The sequence below is a fragment of the Sorex araneus genome, chromosome X (genome assembly GCF_027595985.1).
Source record: "Sorex araneus isolate mSorAra2 chromosome X, mSorAra2.pri, whole genome shotgun sequence".
Lineage (NCBI taxonomy): Eukaryota > Metazoa > Chordata > Mammalia > Eulipotyphla > Soricidae > Sorex > Sorex araneus.
In genome coordinates this window covers 363,234,835-363,262,214 of record NC_073313.1, presented here as the reverse complement: position 1 = coordinate 363,262,214, position 27,380 = coordinate 363,234,835, and the positions used below count along the sequence as shown (strand labels likewise).

At 59.3% G+C, this 27,380-nt stretch overlaps 1 protein-coding gene across 4 annotated transcripts in view; it reads right to left on the bottom strand.

Annotated features, from left to right (window-relative positions):
• The window catches only part of TOGARAM2 (TOG array regulator of axonemal microtubules 2), a 51,885-nt gene that overhangs the window by 23,057 nt on the left and 1,448 nt on the right, over positions 1-27,380 (bottom strand). The window contains exons 1-7 of one of the 4 annotated variants that reach the window (XM_055121771.1): positions 20,001-20,135; positions 11,787-11,909; positions 10,053-10,166; positions 8,508-8,771; positions 6,182-6,381; positions 5,576-5,769; positions 2,805-2,851 (exon numbers count right to left, since the gene is read on the bottom strand). In XM_055121771.1, the coding sequence (XP_054977746.1) occupies positions 2,805-2,851; positions 5,576-5,769; positions 6,182-6,381; positions 8,508-8,771; positions 10,053-10,166; positions 11,787-11,814 (847 nt within the window). In that variant the 5' untranslated portion in view covers positions 11,815-11,909; positions 20,001-20,135. Of the gene's footprint in view, positions 1-2,804; positions 2,852-5,575; positions 5,770-6,181; positions 6,382-8,507; positions 8,772-10,052; positions 10,167-11,786; positions 11,910-20,000; positions 20,209-27,380 lie in introns of those variants that run through there. The other 3 variants (XM_055121772.1, XM_055121770.1, XM_055121773.1) reach the window with 3 other exon arrangements.

Below are 27,380 nucleotides of genomic sequence, written 5' to 3'. Positions count from 1 at the left end.
ATGCACCCATCTGTCCATCCATCTGTGAATCTATCCATCCGTCCATCCACCCATCCATACATTCATCCATCTGTACCTTTATCCACTCATCATCATCCATCTGTTCATCCTTCTATCTGCCCATCCGCCCAGTCCCCACCATCCCCCATCCCCCACCTGTCCATCCATCCATCTATCCACCCATCCACCCATCCATCCATCCACCCACCTACCCATCCATCCACTCATCCACCCATCCATCCATCCACCCACCCATCCACTCATCCACTCATCCACCCACCCATCCATCCATCCACCCATCCACTCATCCATCCATCCATCCATCCACCACCCACCCACCCATCCATCCATCCATCCACCCACCCATCCACTCATCCACTCATCCATCTACCCACCCATCCACTCATCCATCCATCCACCCATCCATCCACTCATCCATCCAACCATCCACTCATCCATCCATCCATCCACCCACCCACCCACCCACCCATCCATCCACCCACCCACCCACCCACCCACCCATCCATCTACCCACCCATCCACCCATCCATCCACTCATCCATCCAACCATCCACTCATCCATCCATCCATCCACCCACCCACCCACCCATCCATCCATCCACCCACCCACCCACCCACCCACCCATCCATCTACCCACCCATCCACCCATCCATCCACTCATCCATCCAACCATCCACTCATCCATCCATCCATCCACCCACCCATCCACCCACCATCCATTCACCCATCCATTCACCCATCCATCCATCCACCCATCCATCCATCCATCCATCCATCCATCCACCCCTCCATTCATCCACAACTCCTGCACATCTTTTTCTAAGTCAGAGGAGGGAAGGGGAGAGGGGGCAACAGCTGGGAACAGGAGCAGATCTGTCGTCTCAGAGGCGAGGCTACTTCCTGAGAGTAGAAATACATCTCAACTGAGCGTGTACCTCTGGGAAAGAAAAACTAAAACCCGTCACCGTCTTTTTCCATCCTCCCATGATGTGCTCGAGGGGCCAGAGATTTTTATTATACTATTAACCAGTGCAGCCCTGCAACCCTCAGGTGCGCCTCAGAGATAAAACACAAATTCATTTCCAGCGGGCTTCAAGTCCGCAGTCTCTGTTACTGCACCGTGTCTGACGAGAGGCCGGATGGGCCAGGTCGTCAGTTTCGCTTCACGAGAGACGAGCTCGTCAGGTTTCCCTGCTCACAGGGTAGAGTCACGGGCCTCGGGTGAAGCTGCAGCCGGGGGTCCCACGCCAGGGGGTGCCCATCTGGGGCTGCCTGGGACTGTCGGGCCCTCAGGTCACCCCACCTCCCGCCCAGCCCGGGGATTCTCTGAAGGATGTTTCTGCAGGAGACTCTGAGAGGATCAAGGACCTGCACAGACCCAGGAGTAAGGAACAGGGCAGAGGGCGCCTGTGCCCAGATGCCAACTGACAAGGCAGAGAATTCAAGAATGCCACGGATTGGGAAGCCCTGGCCTCAGACAGCCCCAAGAGCCCCTTAACTGAGAGCTGGAAGATCAGTCCTTGAGCACTGGACATGGGGTGTGTCTTCCTAGCACCTCCTCCAAAAACACCCAAGTGAGTGTCCTTGCAGCCTGCTACGTGCATCCGAAGCAGCAAGAGGGGACAGTGAGGGCCCGTCTCATGCCCACTGGCCCCGCTGGAGGGCCCCTTGCAGGGCCAGGCTGCCCAGGCTCACCCCACGGTAGCCTGGCCAGGGAGCAGGAAGGACAGAGCCCCATGCGGGGGTCCAAGCACGTCGGGGCCACAGCCTTGCCGAGACCAGCCATGGCACCTGCCCATCGCAGAGAGGGGAGGCTGGAATGGGACCGGGATTCCCCTCCGGCAACTGCGGGTGGACTCTAGCCCACCCCTCCAGCCCAGGCCATCGGCTGCCCAAGTCCTCGAGGACTGAGCCTCTCCTGGACCCCTGCCCCCTATGGACCTCTCCTGACCTGCCTGTCCTCTGTCCCCTCTCCCCTGGCCTATCCCTTCCCCTGTCCCCTCTCCCCTCTCCCCTGGCCTGTCCCTTCCCCTGTCCCTGCTTCCCTGTCCTGTTCCTTCCCCTGGTCCCCTCACCTGTCCCCCTCCTCTCTCCCCACTCCCCTGGCCTGCCCCTCCCCTGTCCCCGCTCCCCTGACCCATCACCTCCTCTTTCCCCACTCCCCTGGCCTGTGCCCTGGCCTGTCCCCTTTTCCCTGGCCACCAGGACCAGCTGACCCAGGCCTTTGCGAGGTCTGGCCTCCCCCACTGGCAGCAACCCTGGCTGTGTGAGCACTTGAGGGTCCCAACCCAAGGGGGACCCCACAAACCAGCACAGCTTCCAGGCTGCAGGGGAGGGGCTGGGGGGCAGGGGGTGGGTACCCTCGGGTGGCCTCGATGGGGCTTCGGAGGTGAATCCATCCAACTAACCAATCACCAGTAAGTCAAACAGAGCCCACGTCAAGGCCTTGTGCCAGCACCCAGAGGGCAGAGAGGACCCCTGCCCACGCCCAGGAAAAGGCGCAGCTCCTGAGTGTCCCCGTCCCTTCTTCCCTCCCCCGTCAGGGTGGTCAGTGTGTCCTCCCTGCTCAAGGGCAGCAGGCCTGGACACAGCCAGGGTCAGCTCTCTCGTGCACGATGGCCACGCAGCTCCCCTCATGACGGAAGGCCCTAGAGAGGTCAGCCCGAGACTCAGGGTCTGGACAAGGCCTCCAGCCCTGGGCGCCAGCTCCCACACCCATGGCCCCAGCCCGGGGCGTTGGGTAAGAGCACAGGACAGGGGGCCGAGCGTGGACGGTACGTACCCAGAGACTTAGGGGTCTTCTCCCGAGGCCCGCTGTCCCGAGACAATCTTAAAAGAACGGGGGAGAGAAAAGCACCATGAGAGATGACGACACAGAGTGTGAAAGGCCGGGGGCTGGGTGACCGCAGGCAGAGGAGCGGCAGAGGGGACGGGGGTCCTCGGGGGGAGGACCAGGCTGGGCTGCATGGCACAGTGGCCCTCCGTCCTGCTGCTGGGTGGCCCCGTGAGACCTCCCAGCACAGCGCAGACATGCCCGTGAGAGCTGCCGGACGCCGAGGGACAGCAAAACCACCCTCTGCTTCCCAGGGTCTCTGGGCAGTGCCCCCCTTGCTGCTGAGAGGAGCTCCACAGCCAAGAGGAAGAGCGAGGGGACACGGGCCTCCACGCCCTCACGCGGGCTCAGCCCGGCGTCCTGAGACGGCCAAGCACCAAACGCCCACTATGGCCGGTGTTGTGCTGGAGGGGACTCCGGGAGGACTCCCTGGCAGAGGGGTCCCCACACCCCCCAACAAGGACCCCTCAAGCGCGCTCAGTGCATGATCCTCTCCTGGAGGTAAACGCCGGGGCCCGGGAACCTCGGGCTGACCTAGGGGCTGACCCAGCTGGGCCGTGACTGGGGCGCGCCCGGCCTCTGAGGATACGCCCGGCGCCTGGTCCCAGGGTGCACTGGACGCCTCCAGCAGACGCGCTCGCTGTGGCGCTGGCCAACCCAAGGGCAGGGGCAGAGCAGGGTCAGGCTGCCCACGGCAGCACAGCGTCACGGACAGGGCCCCGGGAGGGCATGTGGGCAGTGGGTCTGGAGGAAAGAGGTATCTGGGGAAACTGAGAGCACACACAGGCCATGACCTGGGGTGCAACGCCCCAGGGGAGCCAGAGAGAGGGAGGGCGGCCCAGTCAAGGAAGGAAAGGCAGAGAAGGGCGGGAGGGTGGGCTGTACACCCACACATGCACACACACATGCTTTCTCCCACGTGAACACGCTCTTCCTCACACACACTTCCCACATACACACTCCTCCACATACACACTCTCACATACACACTATTCCCCATACACACTCTCCCAAGTACACACTCTCCCAAGTACACACTCTCTCACCTGCACACTCTCCCATGTACAAACTCTCCCAAGTACACACTCTCTCACATACACACTCTTCTACACACACACTCTCTCCTACATACAGATCCATGCACACTCTCCCCCAGATACACAACATGTATACTCTCCCTCAAACACACACATGTGCACTCTCCCACATACTATCACACACATACTATCTCACACTCACACACATACTATCTCCCAGATATACACTCTCTCCTACATATACACGCATGCACACTCTCCCCTACCTACACACACATGCACACTATTCCGTAGGCACACATGCACTCTCCCACATACACACGTATGCACATTTTCCCACACGCACATGCATGCACACTTTTCATATGCACCTGTGCTCTCCAAAACATCACATTTTTTCACATACACACACATGCACACACTTTCACATACATGCATGTAGGGAGCCATTTTACAAGCCTGGCTCTTATCCTCTAGTCAAGCGGAGCTTACTTGGGATTCCTGTAACAAGGTCACCACTGCTGACCTTACTGATCTTATCAGTTCGCCACTCATCTCTCACTAGCCAATGCCCATGCCTGATCTGCATTTTACTATTGTTCCTATGGGGGTCCAAGCATGCATACCGCCCCCTCCCAGCAAGAGGTATAAGTATTGTAACTGCAGTAGAATAAACTCTCTCTCTCTCCTCCTCCTTCTGGCTCTGCGTCTGTTCATTCGGCTGCGTCCCCTCCTTAGCCCCGAGAAGGGTCCTCTCTGCTGGTCAGGACAGGACCCCACACATGCACACACATATTCTCTACTAAACATTCACTCTCTCCCACATGCATGCACACAGATATGCCCTCCCCTGACGTTCACACTCTCCCCCACATGCACACACATATACTCTTCCACATGTACACATGCACATGCTCTCTCTCACACATTCACTTTCACATGTACACATACATGTTCTCTCCCACATGCATGGACACGCATTCACTCTCTCCCACATGCACCTGCCTGCATGCGCATGCTCTCCCCACACACACACTCTGTCCCACAAGCACTTTCTTACATGCACACTTCTCCCTCACGCACATAAGCACATTCTTACACACATGCACACTCTCCCACATACACATGTACACATACGTGCACTCTCCCTCACTCACATGCACATTCTCTCACTCCCATGCTCACACATGCATGCTCATATATATATATATGCACGCTCGCTCTAACGTCATTCAGACTGGCCACAGGGCTGTCCTCGGCCCGCAGAGGCGCCTGTGGCGACCAGCCGTGGAGCAGGTCATTACAACACTGAGATCCTCTTCCCCACTGGGTCCATCTGCCCTGAGCAGGGAGGTGCCCGTCAGCTCAAGTCCACGGGTTGAATGGGCTACACACACACACCACAACACCTCTATTTCCTGGACCCAGTCATAAGAAAATCCCTAGTGACAAGAACTTCAAAAGAATGTGGGCTTTGCTCATCTCTGCAGGCGAGGGGGGCGCCACGGCCAGCACAGTCAAGCGGGCAGAGGCCACACAGCTGGTGCTTCCCAGGTCTGGGACTGCAGGTGGGGGCCCTGCCCTTCACCCGGTGGGCCCCCAGAACTCTCCCTGGCCTCAAGGCGCAGCCCCGGGAACCGGAGAAGGCGAGAGGACCACCGGGCAGTTCCCACGGGCGCTTACCGTGTGGAGGGCGCCCTCAGGCCCGTGAGGAGGGCGTCCTGGGCGGGAGACAGGAAGGCGGGGAAGGAGCCGGGCGGGCAGAAGGAGGAGGCTGTGGGCAGCCCGGCCTTGGGGATCGGGGGGATCACCAGGCTCCCCAGAGACTTGTGCATCTTCTCGTCGTTGCAGTGCAGGTACTGCCCCGAGATCTGCACCTGGGGGGGAGCAGGGGGCGGTGCAGACCCCTCCGTTCTCACCCGCCCTGGGGGTGTGGGCGCACACCCCTCAGCACCCACATGTGCGCTCCTGCCTGCTTCCCACCACGCCCCCCGGCCCCCCACCCCCACCCCTGCACTTAGACTCAGCTCCCCGTCCACTCCCCCTACTCCGATCCCTGGCCCGGGTCCCTGGCGGGAGTTTTCTGTTCTCACGCCACAGCCCTCCCAGAAGCATCTGACCCAGCCCTGGGTGTGGCCCAGAGAAGGCCAAGGGCAGGACGGGGGAGGTCACGCAGCCTCCGCACCTGACCGGGCTCCCCAGACGCCTCCAGGGAAAGTCGGGGCTCAGGCAGAGGGGCTGTGAGCGGCCTGAGAGGAAGACAGAGAGGGCAGAGAAAGGCCCGCTCACCTCCTGGGCGTCGGGGCGGCTCAGGCTGCCAGGCGGCGGGTCCAAGGGCTTGTCTTTGGCTGCGGTGGTCTCGGGGGTGGTGGGGATGCTCTGGATGGGAGGCATGGGCCTGGGGGCCCGCAGCAGCCTCTGGGAGGTGACTCGGGGGATGGTGCTCCGGAGGGGAACCCCCTTGGGGCCTCCCAGAGGCTCCAGAGAGACTGCGGGAAGGGGAGACGTTAGTTCCTGGAGTCTGGGAAGGGGAAAGCGGCAGTGAGGCCAGCCCACCCGACCAGCACACACACAGCCTTGTCCGGTCCCCATCTGCCACCTACGGCCAGAAACACCCATCGTAGTCCCCCATTTAAACTCAGAGGCAGAATTTACTGACCCTGCGCCAGGCTGTCTTCACTGGGGCACCTCAGAGGGGGCAGGTTGAGTTTCCCTCCCGGCCCCAAGCAGAATCCCAGCAGCCGAAAACCTCCAGAACTCAACTGCAATCATGCTCAAGGCCACCCTCCACACACTCGGGCGAGTCTCACCCAAGTGGGATTCAGCAGAAAAACCCAGGTATGTGGGACCCGTGACTGAGATATCCAAGCCTGCTCAAATTGGGACTCGGCCTCCTCCCCCCAGCTCCCCAGGTTTCCAGTAGCTTGGCAGTCATACCCACAAACTGCCCCCAGCGCCATGTAATCTCATCAACGGCCAAGATCCGGACACTAGAAACCAAAGCTCTCTGCAGAATTTCCTGGACCTCTTACACTCTAGCCCACTTATGAACCAAAAGTAGCCCACATTTGTTTGGTTTTAGCATACTTGCTTGTATCCTCTTATATACGGGCTTAAATGGTTCCAGAATGAAATACAATACCACACAACAACCTTCACACACTTCCCTCTCGTTGTGGTGGGAAGGGGCCCAGTGGTGGGGCTGGTGTTTGAACATTATCTGCAATGGACTATTGTGAACTACTTTATGAAAATAAAGTATTGAAAATTGCAAATAATAATAATAATAATAATAATAATAATAATAAATAAACTCAGAGGCAGGTCGGGCAGTGGGTGGACCTGGAGTGGGGACAGCAGGTTCTGGTCCCTGAGATGCCGCATAACCTCAGGCCAGTCCCTGAAGCCTCTGGACCATGATGGTGATGGCGTGCGGATGGGTGTAGTGCTGGCACAAGACTGTCCTCCCTGTCCTTCCAGCTGACCATTTGGGGAGCAATGGTCCTGGGTTAGGAGCCCCTCAGATCTCATCTAAAGACAGACCCCTGGGCTCTCAGCGATTCCGGTAAGTCGTGTGTGGCTGACAGGCACCCCCCCGCACCCCCCCCCACCACAGTAAGACTATGGTCAGTCTTACTGGGGTGTCGAGGAGAGGGAGGGAAGGAGGGAAGGAGGGGTCCCAGTCCAGGTGTAGACCGTGCCCTCAGCATGCCCACCCGTGCAGGGGCACAGAGAAGCCAACTCAGCGCCAGCTGTGAGGACGAGGCCAGGCAGATGCCACCCAGGAGAGTGGTCCCTGAACCCCACCCGCTGCCTGTGAGCCAGGAGTGCCCAGACGACCTGGCCGCTGCCCCGCTGGAGCCTTGCCAATGGAAGGGCCGTCTAGGAAAGGACCATCTTGGAGAGGGGTTCGCTGGCCAGGCCAGGCCAGAGTTGCACCCCTGGGGACCCTAAGCAAGCTTCATGCACCCCGGGTCTGAATTATCAGCGCACCTCAGTGGGGCGAAGGCAGGTGAGGGAGTCAGGAAGGGCTCTGAGGGGGTCTGAGCAGAGAGAGGGGGTGAGGAGCAGGGGGGAGCAGCGAGGAGCACCCAACCCCAAGGAACAGGATGACAGGAGGGCTCAGAGGCTGGAGCACGGGCAGACATCGGGGTGTGTACTCTGCAGAATTTCCTGGTGCACCCAGTTTTGGGGGGTTGGGGGACTCTGCTTTTGGATTGGGGTTTTTTTGTTTGTTGGGTAATTTTATTTTGTTTTTGTTTCAGGGCCACACCTGGTGGTGCTCAGGGCTTAGTCCTGGCTCTACAGTCAGGAATCACTCCTGGCAATGTTCAGGGGACCATAGGGGATCCTGGGGTTCGAACCTGGGTCTGCCGCATGCTGGCCAGTGCCCCCTGCTGTCCTGCCACCCGGGCTCACCACGCCGTGGATAAACTAGGCTGCGCCTGTGTTCCGACAGCCCCCAAGGCCAGTGTAGAGCCGGTGAGGGCGGGGATGGGGGGGTCCTGCAGAGCCCCAGGCGAGGTCGGGTCTCGGGGTGGGAGCTGGCAGACCCCCGCGTGCCAACCAGGGACTGTGGCCCTCACGCCCTGGGACCCCGGGGCCCCAGACTCACCTCGGGCGGACGCCGCCAGGCCCTCGGACAGCCGCCTCTTCTTGAGCTTGTCCTTGATCTGGATGGTGTCCCGGGCCACGCTGTGGGCCTCCGACTCCCAGTCCAGGGCGGCCGGCCCCAGCGGCAGAGCCCCGAGGCTCCGGGGGTGGCCATTCCTGGCCTGCCAGTCCTTCAGGGGCGCGCCAGGCTGGGGGTGGCCGGGGTCAGCGGGGCCAGGCGGCAGCTGTTTCTCCGGCAGGACACTGGGAGAGGGCTGGAGGGAGGCTGAGGGAGACAGAGGCAGCAGCTGGGCCCCACGGTCACTCCCTGGTGGCTCCCACCAGCCAGAGTCACCGTCACATCACCCCTTCCTCCCGGCAAGCCCCGCCGTGCGGTACTCGGGGGCAAAGGAGGGTCAACATGCAGCCCCCCGCCCCGCAGAGGCCATGGGAACTCCGACACAGCCCCTGTCCAGTGCACTGCCCAGCTGCCCCGCTCACAGGCTCCACCAGACCATCTGCAAACACAGCTCCCAAAAAAACAGCAACTATGGGGGCTGGAGCGATAGCATAGCGGGTAGGGCATTTGCCTTGCACACGGTCGGCCCGGGTTCGATTCCCAGCATCCTATATGGTCCCCTGAGCACCGCCAGGAGTGATTCCTGAGTGCAGAGCCAGGAGTGACCCCTGTGCATCGCTGGGTGTGACCCAAAAAGCAACAACAACAACAACAACAACAAAACGGCAACTGTGGGGCCAGAGAAGGTGCTTCCCTGCGAGGCTGAGCTGGGGTCCCCCTCTCTGGTCCCCCAAGCACCGCCGGGTGTGGCACCACTGGGTGTGGCCCCATCAAAGAAAAAGTCCCCACCGCACAACCGAGTTCCCATGGTTCTCACGCCCGTCCCAGACTGCTGGGGAGAGCCAGTGAGTAGTGAGCACAGCCGGGGACGGCCAGGGTACAAGACCAGGGGTCAGGGACTCTAAGGGGACTCTCGACCCAGCGCGGAAGGCGCGTCCCCAACATGACACACGACACAGCAGGCAGCCGCTGAAGCCCCACGCTCCTTCCTCGGGAAGGATCCAGAACCCCTGGGCCCCCGAGGCTCGGAGCCACACTCCCCTGGCGGCCATCCGGAGCCTCCAGCCGCTGGCCAGGCTCGGTGCCAGCCCCCACCTGCTGGGGCACTGGCCCGGGCCAGGGTCCTCGGAGTCTCCGTCCAAACCCTGAGTCAGGCTCTGTGGGCAGGGGGTCCCTAAAGCATCTGGACCCTCGGGCGGCCTGTCACTGGGCCCTGAGTGTCCCTCTCGGGCAGCTTTCCAGAGACACAGGCACTGCGGGGCCTGGGCTGGGACCGAGCTGTGTCCCCGGGGGTTCCTAAGAGAGCTGGTCCCAGCCCTCCCCCCTACTTCCCTGAGCACCTCTGCGCCCACCCGTCTCTACTGGGGCTCAGAACTGGAGGGACCGGCAGGACACCAGAGGCCGTTTGCCTGCAACTGGGATACACACTCGGCCTCTCCCCCCGTGCCTCCTCCAGGGTGCCCCCCAGGACTGGCACTCCCAGCTCACCTTCTCCACGGGGCTGCAGGCTAGCATCGAGGTTTCCTCCAGGGAGCGCCCTGGGCCCGGTTCCCGTCCGGGGGATGCTGCCACAGTACACGGCCACAGGAGCCAGGACTTTGGCTGGGGACAGGGCCGTGGAGGGGGTTTAGGGCCAGGCAAGGGAAGAGCCGGTGGCCCAGGCCGGGCCCGCACCAGCTGGTGGGCACAGCACAACCCCCTCCAAAGCCCACCCCTCCGTTTCTCCCAGCCTCACCCTCCTGGCTTCACTCCAAACCCCCCTCCCCAAACCTTCTTGGTCCCCTTCCGCAGCCATCGTCCTCCATCACCCCAACACACTGGCCCCTGGTCCACCCCACGGGTCGGAGCCATCTGTCATGGTCACACCTACTGTGGTGGCCCTCGGCGGCTCCCCATGCTGGCTGGGCAGGGACACTGGCTCCTGGAGTCGCCTGGCCCCTTAGCACAGCCCCGCCGACCTGCAGCCTTCCCACACCTTCTGGCTCAGCGAGTGACACCCGTGGCCACTGCAGGGGGCGGGGGGACAGTCCCTGAGGGCAGAGCTGAGGCCCCCTGGGCCCTCGGCGGGTGAAAAGTGGCCTCGGGGAGGGCAAGGGCGGCCGAGACCATGAGCAGACGGCTCCCCTGCCCTTCCCTTCCATCTCGCACCCCCTGCTTGCCTCTCCCTCCCTGGCTCCGGCTGTCAGGGCCCGCCGGCCCCCGTGGGGGTCTCCCCCTCATTCATCTCGGGTGCTGCTCTCTTGGGATTGGGGCCCCCAGGTGCACCTCGGCACCTTCACTGCAGAGGCCCTGCCAGGGTGGCCCTGTGAGTATCCTGGCAGGAGGAAGGTCCCCACGCCAGGAGTCTGTCCCTGCCCTGTCACCTGTGGCACCTTGGGCCACTCAGTCTCTTGGGACAGGTCAGCAAACCCGAGGGCTCAGGTGGGAACAGAGGCTCAGGCCATCGCAGCTGTTCTTTTATGCAATACTTATGCTGCTTCTTCATAATGTGATTTTTAAGTTCTCTTCATCGTAGGCACCGGAGTTTACAAATCCGTGAGGGCTTCATGCCCAAGAATGTTCCGGCACACAGCCCGCAGCCTCGAGTGTCTGCTTTCCTCCACTAAGGGCCCCATCACCTCTTCCTTCCAGCCCAGGCTTCTAGATTTTACTATTTTTTTTTTGCGGGGGGGTGTCACACCCAGCAATGCACAGGGTAATTTACTCCTGGCTTGGTGCTCAGGAATCACTCCTGGCGGTGCTCCGGGAACCATAAGGGATGCTAGGAATCGAACCCAGGTAGGTCGCGTACAAGGCAAACGCCCTACCAGCTATGCTATCACTCCAGCCCCATTCTAGATTTTTCTTAAGCCGTTAGGACCTCTCACAATCTGTCCGGCAGAGCTGAGGGAGCCCTCGGTCGTGCAGCCGTTTCCTCTCAAAGCCCCCCTGTGCCGAGTGTTTCCCGCCCTGCCCTGCCGCGCCGTGGGGAGCTGCCTGGGGCCTGGTCCTCTCCCACTCCCCCGGCGCAGGCCACGTGCCCACCATCCCCCAGAGGACCCTGGGCTCGCGCAGCCGGCGCCCCGGGGAACCTCAGCCCTGTGCTCTGGACCGGCTGGGAGGCAGGGCAGGGCGACCTGCATGAGCCCTCACACTGCAGAGCGACCGCTCAGCCAGGAGTGGGGGGGGGGCGGCCAGGCTTCAGGAGCCCAGAGCTGGGTGGGGCGAGGACCGGCCCCTCACCTGCAGAGCCGGCATCAGGGGTGCCCATGCCCTAGGCGAAGAAGAGGCCTGGAGGGGGCACGGAGGCAGCTGTGGGTCCCGGCCGGGGGGTGCAGAGGGCCTCCACCTGTAACATCCAGAGACCTGGGGAGGGGAGGGGAGGGCGGGCAGAGACGAGTCAGTCCACACAGCAAGTGCTCAGCTGGCCAGCAGCACCCGCCCGGGTCCCGCCACCTTGCCAGAGTGTCCTGGGATCCCGGGGACCCAGACCGTGGACACAGCTGGCACTGACCTGGCGGTCACTGTGACATGGACCCCAGGGAATCACGGAAGGTGGGACTTTGCCAGTGGGAGTCCGAAGCTGGGTTTCTCCTCCAAGCCTCTGAGGCCCCTCTGCAGACCCAGTCACCTCCTTAGCCTCTGCCCCCACCCCCACCCCTCCACCCTGCCCCAGCCATTCTCTCTGCTGTCCAGTTTTGGTCACTCCCTGCCTCCCTTAACCCACAGGAGTCGGTCACTGGCTCTGGTCCTTGACCTACCGCCGTTTCCTTCCAGCCACCCGTAGCATAGTCTGGCACCTCACCTACTTTTCCCAGCCCCCCGCTGAGATCCCGATGGCCCGTGACGCCCCGAGTGGCCAGAAGGTGGATAGCCAGGGCCGAGTGAGGGGGCAGGCAGGGAAGAGGCCCCCGCCCCATTTCCGCTTTGGGGAGCTCCCGAGAGACACAGAGCACCTGGGACCAGGCGGGTGGCTGAGGTCACATCCCCACTCGGGAAGCGAGAGCCCTGTCTTCCTCCTGGAAGCCAGCCCGCCACCAGCCCCAGAAGGCAGATTCGCACCTAGCAACCTGCTGGCCAAACAGAGGTCCCGATGTGCAGCTGCCCCAGGCCAGCCCGACAGGCCCACTGCTCACCCCCCACTCACCCAGGACCCTCCGCACAAGCAGAGCAGAGAGACACGCCCCTCTGGGGACCACGGGGATAAGGATCTGGTCCCACGGCAAGTACCGGCAGCCAGAAATGACTGTGAGAGTCCACAGCCAGGGCTCCGTGCCCCAGGCCTGACTGGGTCAGCTGGGAGAGACAGGCCGGGCAGGAAGACAGCTCAGGGCCATCAAACCAAGGCCGGCCGCAGGTAAAGGGGGCACTGGGCCCCCACAAGCTCCTGCTTCCCATAGTTCCCAAGACTTGGACGTACAAGAAGAGGCCTCGGATCACCACCCCTGCTCTCAATGTCAGCTACACACCAGGATCGCCTAGAAAGGGCTCGAAATGACAGATTTGGGGAAAGGGAAGGGGTGCGTTTAGGCATTTGCGGTGTACACAGCCAACTGTGGTTTGATCCCCTCCATCCCACATGGTCCCCAAAGTATCACCAAGTGACACCTGAACACAGAGTCAGGAGTGAGCCCTGAGCATGACCAGGGGTAGCCTGAAAACAAAGAAAAACAGAACGAGAGAAGGCATACTGGAGGGGACATGCGGGGACACAGTGACGGGGGGAGGGACGGTCTTGGGCAGTGGGATGGGACAGTGGGGAGGTCATGCGAATCTTGTGCGCTAAAACCTTAAATGTTAACATTATTGTCCCTGTGGGCCTATCCTATAATTTAAAAATCAATCATAAAAACTCAATAATTGGGGACAGGGTGATAGTACAGGAGGATGGCGTTTGCCTTGCACTTAACTGACCTGGGTTTAATCCCCGGCATCCCATATGGTCCCCCAAGCACCGCCAGGAGTAATTCCTGAGTGCAGAGGCAGGAGGAACCCCTGAGCATTGCTGGGTGTGACTCAAAAAGCAAAAAAACAAAAAACAAACAAAAAAGCTCAATAATTAAAGTACAATAAATAAAATGTCAGATCCCGAGCTTCACCTCAGCCTTTACTGAAGTGGCTTCTGAGAAACAGGCCACCAGGACCTTGTTTTGTCTTAACTCCTGAGTTATTTTTGACTTTCAAACAGGCTTGAGGACCACTGGGCTGTAGTCCTGGTCCACTTTTTAATAAAACCCCAGCCCTAGTCTCACCCCGGGCTGTCAGAGTGTGCTGCTGCCTCGGTTTCCTCAAAGTGACCCTTCTCTAGGTGAGAAGAGAGATTTTCAGGGGCCTGAGGGGACAGGCAGCTCGAGATGCTGCTGCAACCTCCACACCAACGCACCTTCTGAGGGGCCGGAGAGATAGTACAGTGGGTAGGACACAGCCTTGCACACCGCAGACCCTGATTTGATTCCTGGCACCCCGTATGGTCCCCTGAAGCCCTCCAGGAAGTGATCCCTGAGCACAGCGCCAGGAGTAAGCCCTGAACACCACTGTGACCCCAAACAAGCAAACAAGGCCCTTCTACACCAGACACCTCAAATTCCACCTTTGCCTTCTCACTTCCCTATTCCCCAAGGGACCTCAGAGCCACTGTGTCCCCCTTTGCTAGACAACCCAGCAGGCAGAGCCCGTGCTAGGCCAGCCCTGCCCAGGGCGACACCTCTGACCCATTAGGATCAAAGGGTCAAAGGGCAGCATCTACTGCCCAGACTGGTGATTTCTGCTTCCAAATGGGAGACTCATCCATGTCCTCCATCTGCAGGAAGAGCTGGCGGTATCCCCTGGACCCAGAGCCCTGTGGTACTGTAAGGATCCAAGTCCAAACTGTTAAAAATTATAATCAGAAATGCCAAGCTGGGTCCCAAGTTATCACTCACTTAGGGAATACACGCGGCCGACCCAGGTTTGATCCAGCATCCCATATGGTCCCACAAGCACCGCCAGGAGTAATTCCTAGGCACAACCTAGGCACAAAGCCAGGAATGATCTCTTAGTATTTGGCCAGTGTAGTCAAAAAAAAAAAAAGAAAGGGAGGAAGGAAGGAAGGAAGGAAGGAAGGAAGGAAGGAAGGAAGGAAGGAAGGAAGGAAGGAAGGAAGGAAGGAAGGAAGGAAGGAAGGAAGGGAGGGAGGGAGGGAGGGAGGGAGGGAGGGAGGGAGGAAGAAAGGGAGGGAGGGAGAGAGGGAAGGAGGGAGGGAGGGAGGGAGAGAGGCCAACCCATGTGTGGACAAAGCTCTGGAGGTCACATGACCGACCCCGTGCCCCACTCTGCACTAGCACAGTAGGAGACACCTGACACTGATCTGAGTCCCAAGAAGAGAGTTAAGTCACTGTCCCCCAGGCTCTGGGGAGCAGGATTCTGACCTGGCTCCCCAGGACTCTGAATCGTGCACCAAACCGGGCTCCTCCAGCCCAGCCTCATTTTCCCGGCCAAGGGAACTGACCATTGTCCATTCCTTTCCCCAGGTGGTGTTTCCTAAAGTGGGTGGCCCCATGCCGGGGGGAAGGGGGGCTGCTGGAACGTGTGGGGGCGGGGGCACTGGGGGGCCCTTCCTACTCGTCCAGGTGAAGACAGACTCGCAGGCTGGCCGCTGGGCTGCTCCGTTTCCTCCAGAGAAGGGGCTGTCGGCCAGAGGAACTGGGGGAGCGCGGCCCGGAGCTGTGGTTACCGGCGCCCTGGAGACCACCCACAGGAATGCAGACAGGAGGAGGCAGGGCTCTGGCTCGCAGGGGACAGGCAATGAGCGGGGGCCGGCCAGGGGGAGGCCACTGAGTCCCCGGGGACAGGACCCCGAGGAGCGCCTCACCCCACACCCACCTGGGCGCCAGGGAGCCGAGCAGAAACCCCCAAGGGCAGGGGCTGTGCCGGGGGGCAGGGAGGACCCAGGCCCCCCCGCCCGACAGGTTGGCTGGGCCGAGGAGACCGAGGAGAAGGCCAGGCCTCAGAGGCGGGGGCCGGAAGGGGGAGACGGGGCAGGCGAGGGTGGCCAGAAGGGGCAGGGAGGCTGGCACGCAAGCCCGGGAGGGCAGCCTGCCGTCCAGAACAGGACAGCCAACTCTGCTGTGTCCCCACCTGCCCCGGCCCCATCCCTGCTGACCTGGACCGAGCCTCCGTCCCCGCCTTTTCCCCCACCCTGTCCCCATCTCTCAAGAGCAGCTGTTCTGAGAGCCACCTCTGACTTAAGTAGGGGGCAGACCCCAACTTCCTCGCTCTGGCCCCCAGGGCCCCAGGTTCCACAGGTAGGAGAAGCAGCCTGCAGCCCCCCGAGGTCCAGGCTGGCAGAGCGGGGCCCGCCCAGCCCACTGGGACTTCGGGTGCCCCCATGGCACAGTGGACGAGCCAGGATAAAGCCATATCTTCACAGTCTCACCGAGAGGCGAGTCACATTTCCCGTCCCCATACGGTTGTGTGCCCCAGTTGCCCCCCCCAATGCCTCCCAACCCCCACGCGCCCATCGGCTTCTGAAATAGAGCAATGGGGCAGACAGCGTTTGCCCCCAGTTTCTAGAGAAGGGCATGGGGGCTGGGAGAGGAGAAGTGACCAGATGGAGGCCACAGAGTCACAGAGCAGAAGCTGCAGGCAGAGAGCAGAGCCACCCGCCCGCTGTGCCGCTTCAGGCGTGTTTCTGAGCTTCTCTGAGCCTCCGCCTCCCGGAGGTGATGGAGAATTCTCTGAGAGAGACGAAACGTGTGTGAGTAGCTCTGCCCCGGCCACTGCTCAGTGGGCAGCAGCCCCAGGCGACTGTTGTCAGAAATGACCTCACTGTGTGTTCAGATGTTCCAGGGGGGTGTGGTGGGACAAGGAGGCCCAGAGACCCCGCTGGGGCCACATGGTGGCCCCCGGGTGCAGCCGCCTGAGCTTTCCGGGCTGAGACAGAACACACGGAACAGCCCAAAGACCGTCGCAGTCGCACTGGGACATGCTCCCGGGGATCTCTCTGGGCCGGACCGTCTGCCTGAGGCAGCACCCGCTGCATGCAATGAGCTTCCCGGCAGACCCAGGTCCCCGGGTCTGGGGTTCGACGGGTGCCGGGCCTCTCGGCTTGACGCCAGCACCACAGAAGGGAACTTCCTCCTGTCACAGCGCTGCTTCTGTGTCGGGGGCGTGGGTGAGAGACAGAGAAAGAGAAGGGGGCGAGCGGGTCTCGCTACAACCTTAGCAACACCTCCCCCGCCCACTACCGTCCCCACCTACAATCACCACGTCTCGGGCAAAACCTACGGGTGAGAGAGTTCCGCTGAGGCGGTGCTTGAAAGACAGTGGAGGTCAGGATTAGGGCCGCCCTGTCCAGTTGCCCAGGCTGGGCACTACACAAGATCATCCTTGTCAAGGGGCCGCCATGCACACTAGCGCCCCTCAAGCCTGTGTGGGTCCACGGCAGCCCTCCAGGGCTGGACCAGGGGCCTGGGGGAAGAGGCCTCTTTGTCTAACTCAAGCCAGCACCCTGCCTGAGCCAGCGGCCCTGGGGACGAAAGGCACATCGCCTACACCTCAACATGCAAGATCCCGGCCTCTCAGAGCCTGCGCCCACGTGGGGGAAACCAGGACACAAACCGAGGGAGCAGGACCTGTGCTGGTAATCGACCCGAGGCCCACCGGATGGGGGCCTGGGTGGGGTCCCGATCTCTGCACTCAGGTTTGGGCCTCTGAGGGATCCTGAGGTCGGCAAGCTCCTGGCTGCCACCCGCGGGGTTCAGCTGAGTGACTCCCGGTGACTCCCAAGGACCCGCAAGAGTCATTGCCCATCCCACGGGCTGAACCACAGCAACAGCGGCTCACCAGGGTCCCTGCGGGGGGAGCTGGAAGGTCTCTCTGTCCTCCCAGGAAGGGCCCGTCCCCCCCAACTGTGCCCGCCCCATTGTGCCAGCCCACTCCCAAGCACAGGAGGGCCCGCTGGGGCTGGGAGCTGCTGCATTCACACACTCCCTGCAGGGTGGGCGTGGAAAGCTGTGCCCACCCTGAGGTTTCACCCCAACGAGGGCCAGACCTTGAGCTTGCCCGGCTGCGGTCTTGGACCACAGGCAGCCGAGCCTCATAGGGTGGCAGTACCCACTGGTGCTGAGCGAGGCCCACCTGGAACGACCTTAATGTTGCAATCACGGTCCCCTTCATTTTCAGTGGCCTGGCCCCCTGCCCCTGGAAAGCTGTCTGCATGCCCCGGGGGTCCAGAGTCCCACTCCTGCGGGATCTGGAGCTTGGATCTTGCCTCCAGGGTCTGGGAACATGGGGGGGCAGCGGAGTGTTGAGGGGCTGGAGAGAAGCAGAGCATCTCTGAGCAGACTTCCCCAGGGCTGTCTGCCCACGCCTCACTGCTAAAGGACTGTCCATTCCAGGAAAGAACTCTAGACAGAGATCTCTGGGCCAGAAGCTGGGAAGGTTCTAGACCTCAGGCCGGAGAGACCAGACCATTCCTTACCCGGTGGACCCGGGAGAAAAATGAACCTCCCTTGCTTGGGAGGAGAATCTCGTTCCTTGGACCTCCCCAGAGCAGTCGCTAGTTTTCATCTGGGAAACTACAAAGGACTTGATTGTTTCTTTTTCCCCGTCATTTTCCTGATGGTCCAGGAAGAAGTAAGACTCGGGCCAAACACCAGACACTTGAATCCGAGACAAAGCGCTTATCTCCGGCCCCTCACCCCCGACCCAGACCGCTGGAGCCCTGCAGCTCCGAGACCAGAATGTGTGACTGCTTTTACCAGACAGAGGGTCCATAGGGGTCCAGGAACAGCACTGAGGGCAGGGCACGGACGGTGCCCAGGAGGAAATGGGGGGCGGGGAGAGTGGCTGGGCCAGGGGCCGACCTCCTGGGCTCAGGGAGAGATGGGAAGAAACGGTGTCATCATCTCTAAGGCTGAGGGAGGCCACGCTTGCACACACCAGGGCTGGGAGACGCGGCCCCAGCTGGAATCCACCCGACGCCCAGCAGGAAATGGGAAAGAGAATGGACCAGGGGCAGAGCATGATGAACCATCCACAGTGGTGGGGGTGGACACACCTGCTCGACCCCGCGGGGAAACGCTCAGCTGGCGAAGCCGGACCGAGCACGCGCCTCGGAGTCAACGTTCAGTGTATGGCAAGTTCCCAGGAGACAGGGGAACAGTGAGAGCGATACACAGCAGGTCGGGCTCCGGAGGAGATCCGGGCGCGGTGCCCACGCGACTCGAGGGTCAGCCAGGGGTGTCCGGCCGCTGCCGGCGAGCGTCTCGCCCCTCACTAACCTGCTCGTGAGTTGGGCTTTATGTGCACTTGGCTTTTGGCTCAGGCGCCAGAGTCCTCGAGAGCGACTCCCAGCCGAGGGTTTGGGGGTCTCTCCCGGTGGTGCTCAGAGCACCGCGTAGAACCAGGGGTCAATCCCGGGCTCCTGCAGGCAGCACAACTTTTCCCGCCCTTGGCACTGCCCTCGGCCCTCTTCCTGAGCACCTGTTCCTGAGCACCTGCTCTTCTAGTCCCTCGGGTTTGGCTTTGGGGGACTTAGAGGCAGCGGGGTGCGTTTCGTTTTGTTCTCTGTTTTGATTTTGGGGCCACACCTGGGCAGTGCTCGGGGCTTACTCCTGGCTCTGTGCTCAGGCATCACTCCTGGTGGAGCCTGGGGAACCAGATGTGGTGTTGGGGATCGAACCCGGGTCGTCCATGTACACCCAGGCCCTCGGCTGCAAGTGCACCATCAGCTGTACTATTGCTCTGACGTTTGTCTACATAACATTTTAGAGCAAACGTCCCGTGTCCCCTGGTGAGCCCAGGTGCTGTGTGACACCCAGCCAGGGCGGGGGCCACCCAGTCTGAGGGGGAGAGCTTGCAGGGCCTTCTCCTGCCTGGGGGTGGTGGAGAGTCGAACTCAGAACCAGCCTTGTGTCTGACCACTGCACCATCCGGCCCTGGCTGGGCACCCCGTACTCTGCACCCCATCTCAGGGAGGACGCACCCGCAAAGCTGTCCCTCCGAGATGCCAGGAACAGCCTTGAAGGTTCCCGGCCCGCAGGGACCCTTGTCCAGAAGTGTTTTTGCAAATGGCACCCTCCCACCCCACAGAGATGACCGCCATATCGACAGGAGGGACGGGGGGGGGGGTGTGCGGGGGCAGCCCCAGGGGAGGCCTGTGGGAGCCCCCCTGAACAGATGAGGGAACTGAGTTCAGAGGAAGAGCCCAAGTGAGAAATGCGGTGAGACTCTGACCCCAGAACTTGCCCCTGCTGCCCTAGTGCTCCCACCCACAGTGCTCCCTGTCTGGAGGCCTGAGCTGTGGGAGGGCCCCTGGAGCCCCCCACACACACACGGAGGGCACCGACAGACGCCGTGGCTGGCCAGGCTCCAGGCACTGCCCGTGAAGGCCAGAGAGGAGGGGCCGCCCGCTCTTGTCCCTCCCCCAGAGCAGGCCCCCGGCCACCCTCCCTCCTGCCCTGCCCAGCCCGTCACCTCTCGCCTCTCCGTCCGGAGGCCAGACTCCGCCCGTGGAGGACTCCAGGTTCCGTGCTCTCTCCGCCGCCAGTGCCGTGGGGCGTCCCGGGAGGGGGGGAGTCAGGGCCGCGCCCGCCCAGCGGCCCGGGGCTGCGGGCCTCCCGTCCGTCCGTCCGTCCAGCAGGTGCGGGCGGCGGCTGGCACTCCTGCGCTCTGCCAGGCGCTCCTGGAATAAACAAGGCTGCGTAGCAACCGCCTTGCAGGAGCCCCGCGCCCTGCGTGGGGGAGCCTGGAGACTCCGTTGCCTCCGGGACTCTCAAGGCCTCCGGGACTCCCCGGCCCGTCCTGCGGGGCCCTGACTGCCAGAGGCAGCAGGAGAGCCGGCCCCACGCGGGCACCGCAGCGAGGGAGCTTGCAGGCCGCAGTTGGCGACTACCTGCAGTTCTCCCCGCCCCCCGGGCCCCTGACTGGGTCAGGCCATAACCCATTCCGGAGGCGGGAGGCAGTGAGCGAGTGGGTGGGCGCACCCAGGCCCTTGGCTGCAGGCAGCACAGGGTTTGAGTCCTGGGTCGGCTTCCTCCCGCTGGGGGCCCCTCTGCGGAACCTGCCACAGCCTCTGTTTTCTCCTCTGTGAAATGGGCGTAAGAGGAGGAGGGACTTGTGTTGCTCGCTGTGGGGTTAAGTGGGTGCCTGTGACTTGCAGTTCCGTGGCCCCGTGCAGGCTTCCCCAGAGACCCCCGCGCAGCAGGAGGCCCGGCCGGGCTCCATCCACGGCCTGGGGGACCATGAGCCCAGCCGAGCTCTGCTTAGAGCCAGACCTGCCCCTCTAATGCCAGCCGCACCCAGGCCCGACGCTTCCAACCGTGGGGGGTCCAGGGTTCTAAGTGGCCGCACAGCCCCGGGCACAGCCCAGAGCCACTTGCTCAAAAGCACTAGAATCCCCTCAGGTGGATGCCCCTCCCCCTGTCCCTGAGCGCCCGCCCCCCTCAGTCCCGCCGTCCCCCCAGCCGACTGTTCTGGGCCCCCGAGGCCAGGCTGTGCTGCTTGAACCACTGCCTGGCTTCCAGAACTTTCCTGGACATCTCCCCTCTTCTCGGAGGTCCTGCTGGGAAGACCAGGGGCTGCCTGCTCCCGGGCGCTGGACGGAGCCCCCCTCACTGACCCACAGGGCCAGCCCCTGGGCCCGGCACAACCCCCAGAGAGCTCGGGCCCCGCCAGAAGCCAGAGCCCACCGGCCCGCTCAACCCGGGCCCCCTCGTTGCCAGCCGGCACTGCCCCGTGCACCCCCACAGCAGAGGCCGGGAGCAGGGCGGCCAGGGGGAGAAGAGGGGTCCCCATGCGGGTGCTGGGCCCAAGAGGCCCCTAGAAAGAAGCCAGGCTGACGGACGGGGAAACGGAGGCCTGGGCAGTGCTGGCCCCTCTTCCAGGGCTCGGGGAGGCCAGACGGGCCAGGACACCCTGCTCCACCCTCCCTGCCCCTGCGGACGAACAGCTGGGCCACCACACACACACACACACACACACACACACACACACACACACACACACTCACACACACATTCACACACACGCTCACACCCACGCTCACACCCACACTCATACACACCCACACTCACACACACTCACACCCACATTCACACACTTACACACATTCACACCACACTCAGACCCACACTCACATACACAACACACACACTCACACCCACATTCACACACACTCACACACTCACACCCACATTCACACACACAACATACTCACACTCACACCCACATTCACACACACATACACACACACTCACACACTCACACCCACATTCACACACACAACACACTCACACTCACATTCACACACACACTCATACACACACACTCACACCCACATTCACCCACACACACACTCACATACACCCACTCACACACACACCCAGTCACACATTCACACACACAGTCACACACAACACACACTCACACACACATACTCACACACTCACACACAATACACACTCACACATACTCACACACACTCACACATACACACTCACACACACAACACACACGTACACACACTCACACCCACATTCACACACACTCACACACCCATCCCAGGCAGGAAGAGAGCAAGCAGGTGGCTCGGACACACTCTGGCACTTCTGTGACAAGGTCAGCGCCGGCTCTGCCCCCACAGGGGCCCCTCAGACCAGGCCATCAGCCCCCTGGGACCTGGGCTCAGAGGCCAGCTCTCAGCACCTGGCTCCCCCTCGCCCAGTGCAGGGGCAGGGAGGCAGCTCCCTTCCCTGCTGGGGCCCCTCTGGCACTGCTCCAGCCCCATGCCTGGGCCCCCTGCAGGAGGGGAGGGGCGGGGCCTGGGGCCCTGGGGTGTGGCCTCAGCCTGCTGCTGGCCAGGCGCCCACAGCGGGCAGAGCTCCTGGAAGGCTGACGGCGGAGCGAGCCCCTGGGACAGGGAGCTGAGTGGGGGAGTGGGGGGGTGGGGGGGCTCTGCCCTCGGCTTTCTCCAGTAGCCGGATGAGGACAGGAGGAGAGGACTTGACCCCGTGCCCCAGGAAGTTGTGAGGACTGACCGTTAGACTCAGGGTCAGGGGAGATAGGACAGAGGGAGGGAGGGCGCTTGTGCTTGCGGCTGACCCGGGTCCAACCCCAGCACCCCCATGGGGTCCCTGAGCCTTTCCAGGAGTGGTCCCTGAGCACAGAGCTCAGGAGTAAGCTCTGGTGTGGCCTCAAACAAAACCAGAATCAATACCACCTTCACTTCACTTTGTCTTCTTCCCTAAAGAAACCCCGAAATCCAAGACCCTTGAACTTTGGGTTGGGCTTGCTGGAGGGGGTGGGGTGGGGAGGGCAGACGGGTCCACCAAAGGGCCGGGAGCAAAGGAAAAGGCAGTGGCCGGGCACGTGCCTGTACAAAGCCTCACCCACGCCTAGGTGCCAGCTCATGAACCCCACCTGGATCACGTGGGCCCCCCCATACACACCTCACACTTATACACATGGGTATCATGCACATAAACATATGGGCATAAACACGAGACAGATCTACACGTGTGCACATGGACATCTGTGTTCACATACAGAGACAGATGGACATGCCCTCATGGGAAAATACAGATACACATGGACACATACACCAACACATGGCTCTCATGCATGCACACATACACAGGCACTCACATGACACGTGAGGACCTACATGCACAGGCTCACAGTCCCCCCATCTTTCAAGAACAATATCAGGATTGAGTTGCGGGCTCCCAGCCCCAGCCCCTCTGCACAGCAGGGCTAAGTTGCACATGTGCCGTGACCAGGCTCAGGTCTCAGGATGCCTCTGGACTGTGCTCCGGAGTGGACAGTACTCGTGGTGGCCACACGAAGGGACAGAGATGGTTAAGTGACATCCTCATTCCGCACCATCTCGTCTGCTTTCCCCCTCGGCAGGCCTGAGCCCCAGGCATGGCAGGAAGCGGAGCTGGGGCAGCTCCCACCCCTGCCAGCGTGCCCTAGCTGTGGCCAGAGGTTAAGTTACAGGAAGGTCTCCGGGGGCCCAGATGCTCAGGCTGGGCCTCCCCTGATCTCTGCCTCAGTCTCCCCCTCTCTGGATAGAGTCCTGACTAGCAACATGACCCGGACAAAGAGACAAGAACGTGGGTTCCAGTCCCAAGCCTTGCTGTGGGTCTTCCTACGGGCCCTGTCTTCCCTGGGCTTCCAAACTGTCATCTCTGGGGCAAGGGCAACAGGGACTAGGTGACCTCGAGGTCCCCTTGTTCTCTGGCGCCGTCTGTTCTGGGTCCTACTCCAGGCGGAGGAGGACTGGAAGCTTCCCTGCCCTCCACACACCCAACACGCTCCCACACTGAGAAATGAAACCAAGGTGTCAAGCCAGCGCCCATTCTAGACTGGCACCAGGGCTGACTCACCCTCCCCAAATAAGACACTCCTGTCTCCTGTCCCCTCAGAGCCTGGCCGGTGAGAACCCGGGAGGTGCAGGCTGGGGGTACGGGGGGTGGTGTTCAGACACTGCCAAGAGCACACAACAGCTCCCACTGATTGGCATTCCCCTCTGGGCCAGCTAACAAGTTACTGGGAAGTTACTGGAAAGCCCCAATTATGTTTCCTCTGGTTCCAGGGACTTCTCCCAAGAGAAGCCGAATCCTTAGCCCACGTGCCCCTATTCCTTCCCACACACAAAGTTTGTGTCAGAGAAAGGAACAGATTAATGCTCACAGGTGCGAGAAAGGAGGAGGAAAATGCCTGTTCCTTCAACATGGGTGGAAGGGTGGATGGGTGGATGGGTGGATGGATGGATTAATGGATGGGTGGATGGATGGGTGGATGGATGGAGAGAAAGGGGATGGAGGGAGGGGTGGTGGGAAGGGAAGGAAAGAAGCAATGAAGGATGGATGGAAGGAGGGAGGAAGGAATGAATAGATGGAGGATGGATGAAATGAGGAGTTAAAGTCATATGTGAAATAAATTGATGAAATTTTAAAGAGATGTGAAGAAAAATGGAAGGAAAAGTGAGGGAAAGAATTAAAAATAACTAAGAGCTAAGGGTCAATAGTGAATAATTCTGGGAAGTAATGGAGGGAAAAAATGACATTTTCATAAAAAACACATACCCCAAAAAACCAAGAAAATATATGCTCCCACATGTCCAATTTATGAAAGCCCATCAAACCTGTGATGAACATACTTAAGGTATGTGCACGTTTCTGTCTTTATGTGGTTGAGTCTTGTTTTAAAGGCCCCACCCAGCAATATCCAGTGGGGAGTGAGACTTCAGCCATCGAACTTCAGCTACAAGGCCACGCAGAGCAGCTGGGGCTAGGTCGGCTTCTGCTGAGAGGTAGAGCCCTGTGTAACCATCATCCCCCCTGGGATAAGTGACACCTGAAGAGTCACTTCTTGTGAAAAAGACTAAATAGGATCTAGAGTCTTGCAATAATCCCCAGATGTCCAGGAGTGAAAGATCATTCATTCTACCAAGAAGGAGCATCTCAAGTTAAATAAAAAATTATCATATGATGCAATGCTGGGTGCCATAGACATTGGAATTGCCTCGCGGGGATTTTTACATATCCATGATAAAATGCCTCGATAGCACTTGCTTGAAATAGCAATAACAAACCACCACCACCACCATCACCACCCCAAAAGAGAAGAAACATAAAGAAAACCAACTGGAAATTTTAGAGCTGAAAACTGAAAAATAGAAGTAAATAATTCAATGCAAATATGAATGTAGCAGAGGAAATAATCCACAATCTTGAAGACAGAGCCATAAAAATTACTCCGTGTAAAAACCAAAGATAATATGCACTAAAAATAATAAACAAAGCCTCAAAGACATGTACAACTACAACAAAAAATCTAATATCTACAAATGGAGCAGAGAGGACTAAAAAAAAATATTTAAAGAAATAATAGCTGAAAACTCCCTGAATTTAATATGACATTACTCAACAGATTTGAGAAGATTTAAAAAAATCCTAAATAAAGGAATCCACATAAAGGTATATTATAGTTAAAGTTTAGAAAAATAAAAACTGAAAAAAGATCTTGGGAGGAAAGGCTGTCCTCAGCAAACACTTTCTTCAAAATTTAACAGAAAGGCAAGATATCTTTAGATTAAGTAATTCAAGAGAAAGTGTCACCATCAGGCCTATCCTAAAATAATGACCAAGGGACATCCATCTCCAAGAAAGAAAGCCACAAAAGAAAACATGAAGCACCAGGAATGAAGAAGGAAGAAGGAACTAGAAGCAAGACGGAGGAATATAATAGGCTATTGTCCTTAACTGGGCCCACATCTACAAGTGAACAAACCTTCAATGGCTTGAAAGTTCCAGGGACATTTTACAGAATTGGACACCATCAAAAAGCATATTTGAGGTATTTTGAGGCCAGAACACTGTGTTTTGAGTCTGTTTTCCTGTGCATTTCTCATCCTTTGTATTGTCCTTCCACTTTTATTGGGAATGTAAGTGAAGAATCACTTTGCAAATTGCCAGGAAAAGCATTTTCATAGTTTTAAATCTGTAATCAGCAATAAAAGAGCCGTAAAATACACATAGGAACATCCTAAGGACAGGTTTCTAGTGCTCTCTCATACTTCACAGGTTTTTTTAAAATAACTTTATTAAAGTCATTAGTTTAGTGACAGACATTCCAGGGCTGGAGCTATAGCATAGCGGGTAGGGCGTTTGCCTTGTACGTGGCTGACCCGGATTCGATTCCTCCGTCCCTCTCAGAGAGCCTGGCAAGCTACCAAGAGTATCCCGCCCGCACGGCAAAGCCTGGCAAGCTACTGGTGGCATATTTGATATGCCAAAAACAGTAACAACAAGTCTCACAATGGAGACGTTACTGGTGCCTGCTCGAGCAAATCAATGAACAACGGGATGACAGTGCTACAATGCAGGGTTAATCAACTCTTGAGCCCTATTGTTGAAAGCCAACTCTTATCCTTTGTCATTTAAGATATTTTGAAGGGGGGTGTCTTTTACAGTAAGTTGACAGCTTCCTAAGCAACAAGGCAACCTGGGCACGGGGCACGGAGACTTTTATCCCAACAAAGACCCTGTGCTGAGAACAATTAAAACAAAAATTGTCCCCTAGGACTCTGATTCGCCCTAGAGCCATCTTGAGGTCTTTTGCCTCATATCTCCTCAATCGCAGCAGTGGAAAACAAATTATCGAATGCTTCCTTTCCAGCAGGTCCGACTCTGGGGGGGAAACTCCAAACAATAATAGTGAGGGTTTTTGTTGTTGTTGTTGTATGTAATCAAGGTAAAGAGAAAGTAAAGTGTAACTTATCAACTACACAGATGGGGTGGGGGACGGGGGGCAGGGCAGGGTGCGGTGGGAGGTTTACTGTGGTTCTTGGTGGTAGAATACAAGCACTGGTGGAGGGATGGGTGTTCGAGCATTATGTAACTGAGACTTAAGCCTTAAAGCTTTGTAACTTTCAACATGGTGATTCAATAAAAAAATAAATTTAAAAAAATTGTCCCCAAGTTCTCCTGGCTAAGACAATATCTAATTGATCCATTCGACCACAACTCACATGCTTGGTGCGGACCGGCGTGTGGAAGACAGGCTAATCAGACTCTGTCTAACAGCAGTTGGCGCCCTGAGGAGAGAGAGAGCAGGTGAGGGCACACCCGACCTCTCTGAAACAAAGGGAGGAATCGGGCTCTGGGTTCCAGAGGAAAACGTTCCTTCTGTTCAGATCTTCTCAGCGCACGACGGCAAGGTTGTTAACGTGATGGCTTCATTTATTATTTATTTATTTGCTTTTTGGGTCACACCCAGCGATGCTCAGGGGTTCCTCCTGGCTTTGCACTCAGGAATTACTCCTGGCGGTGCTTGGGGGACCATATGGGA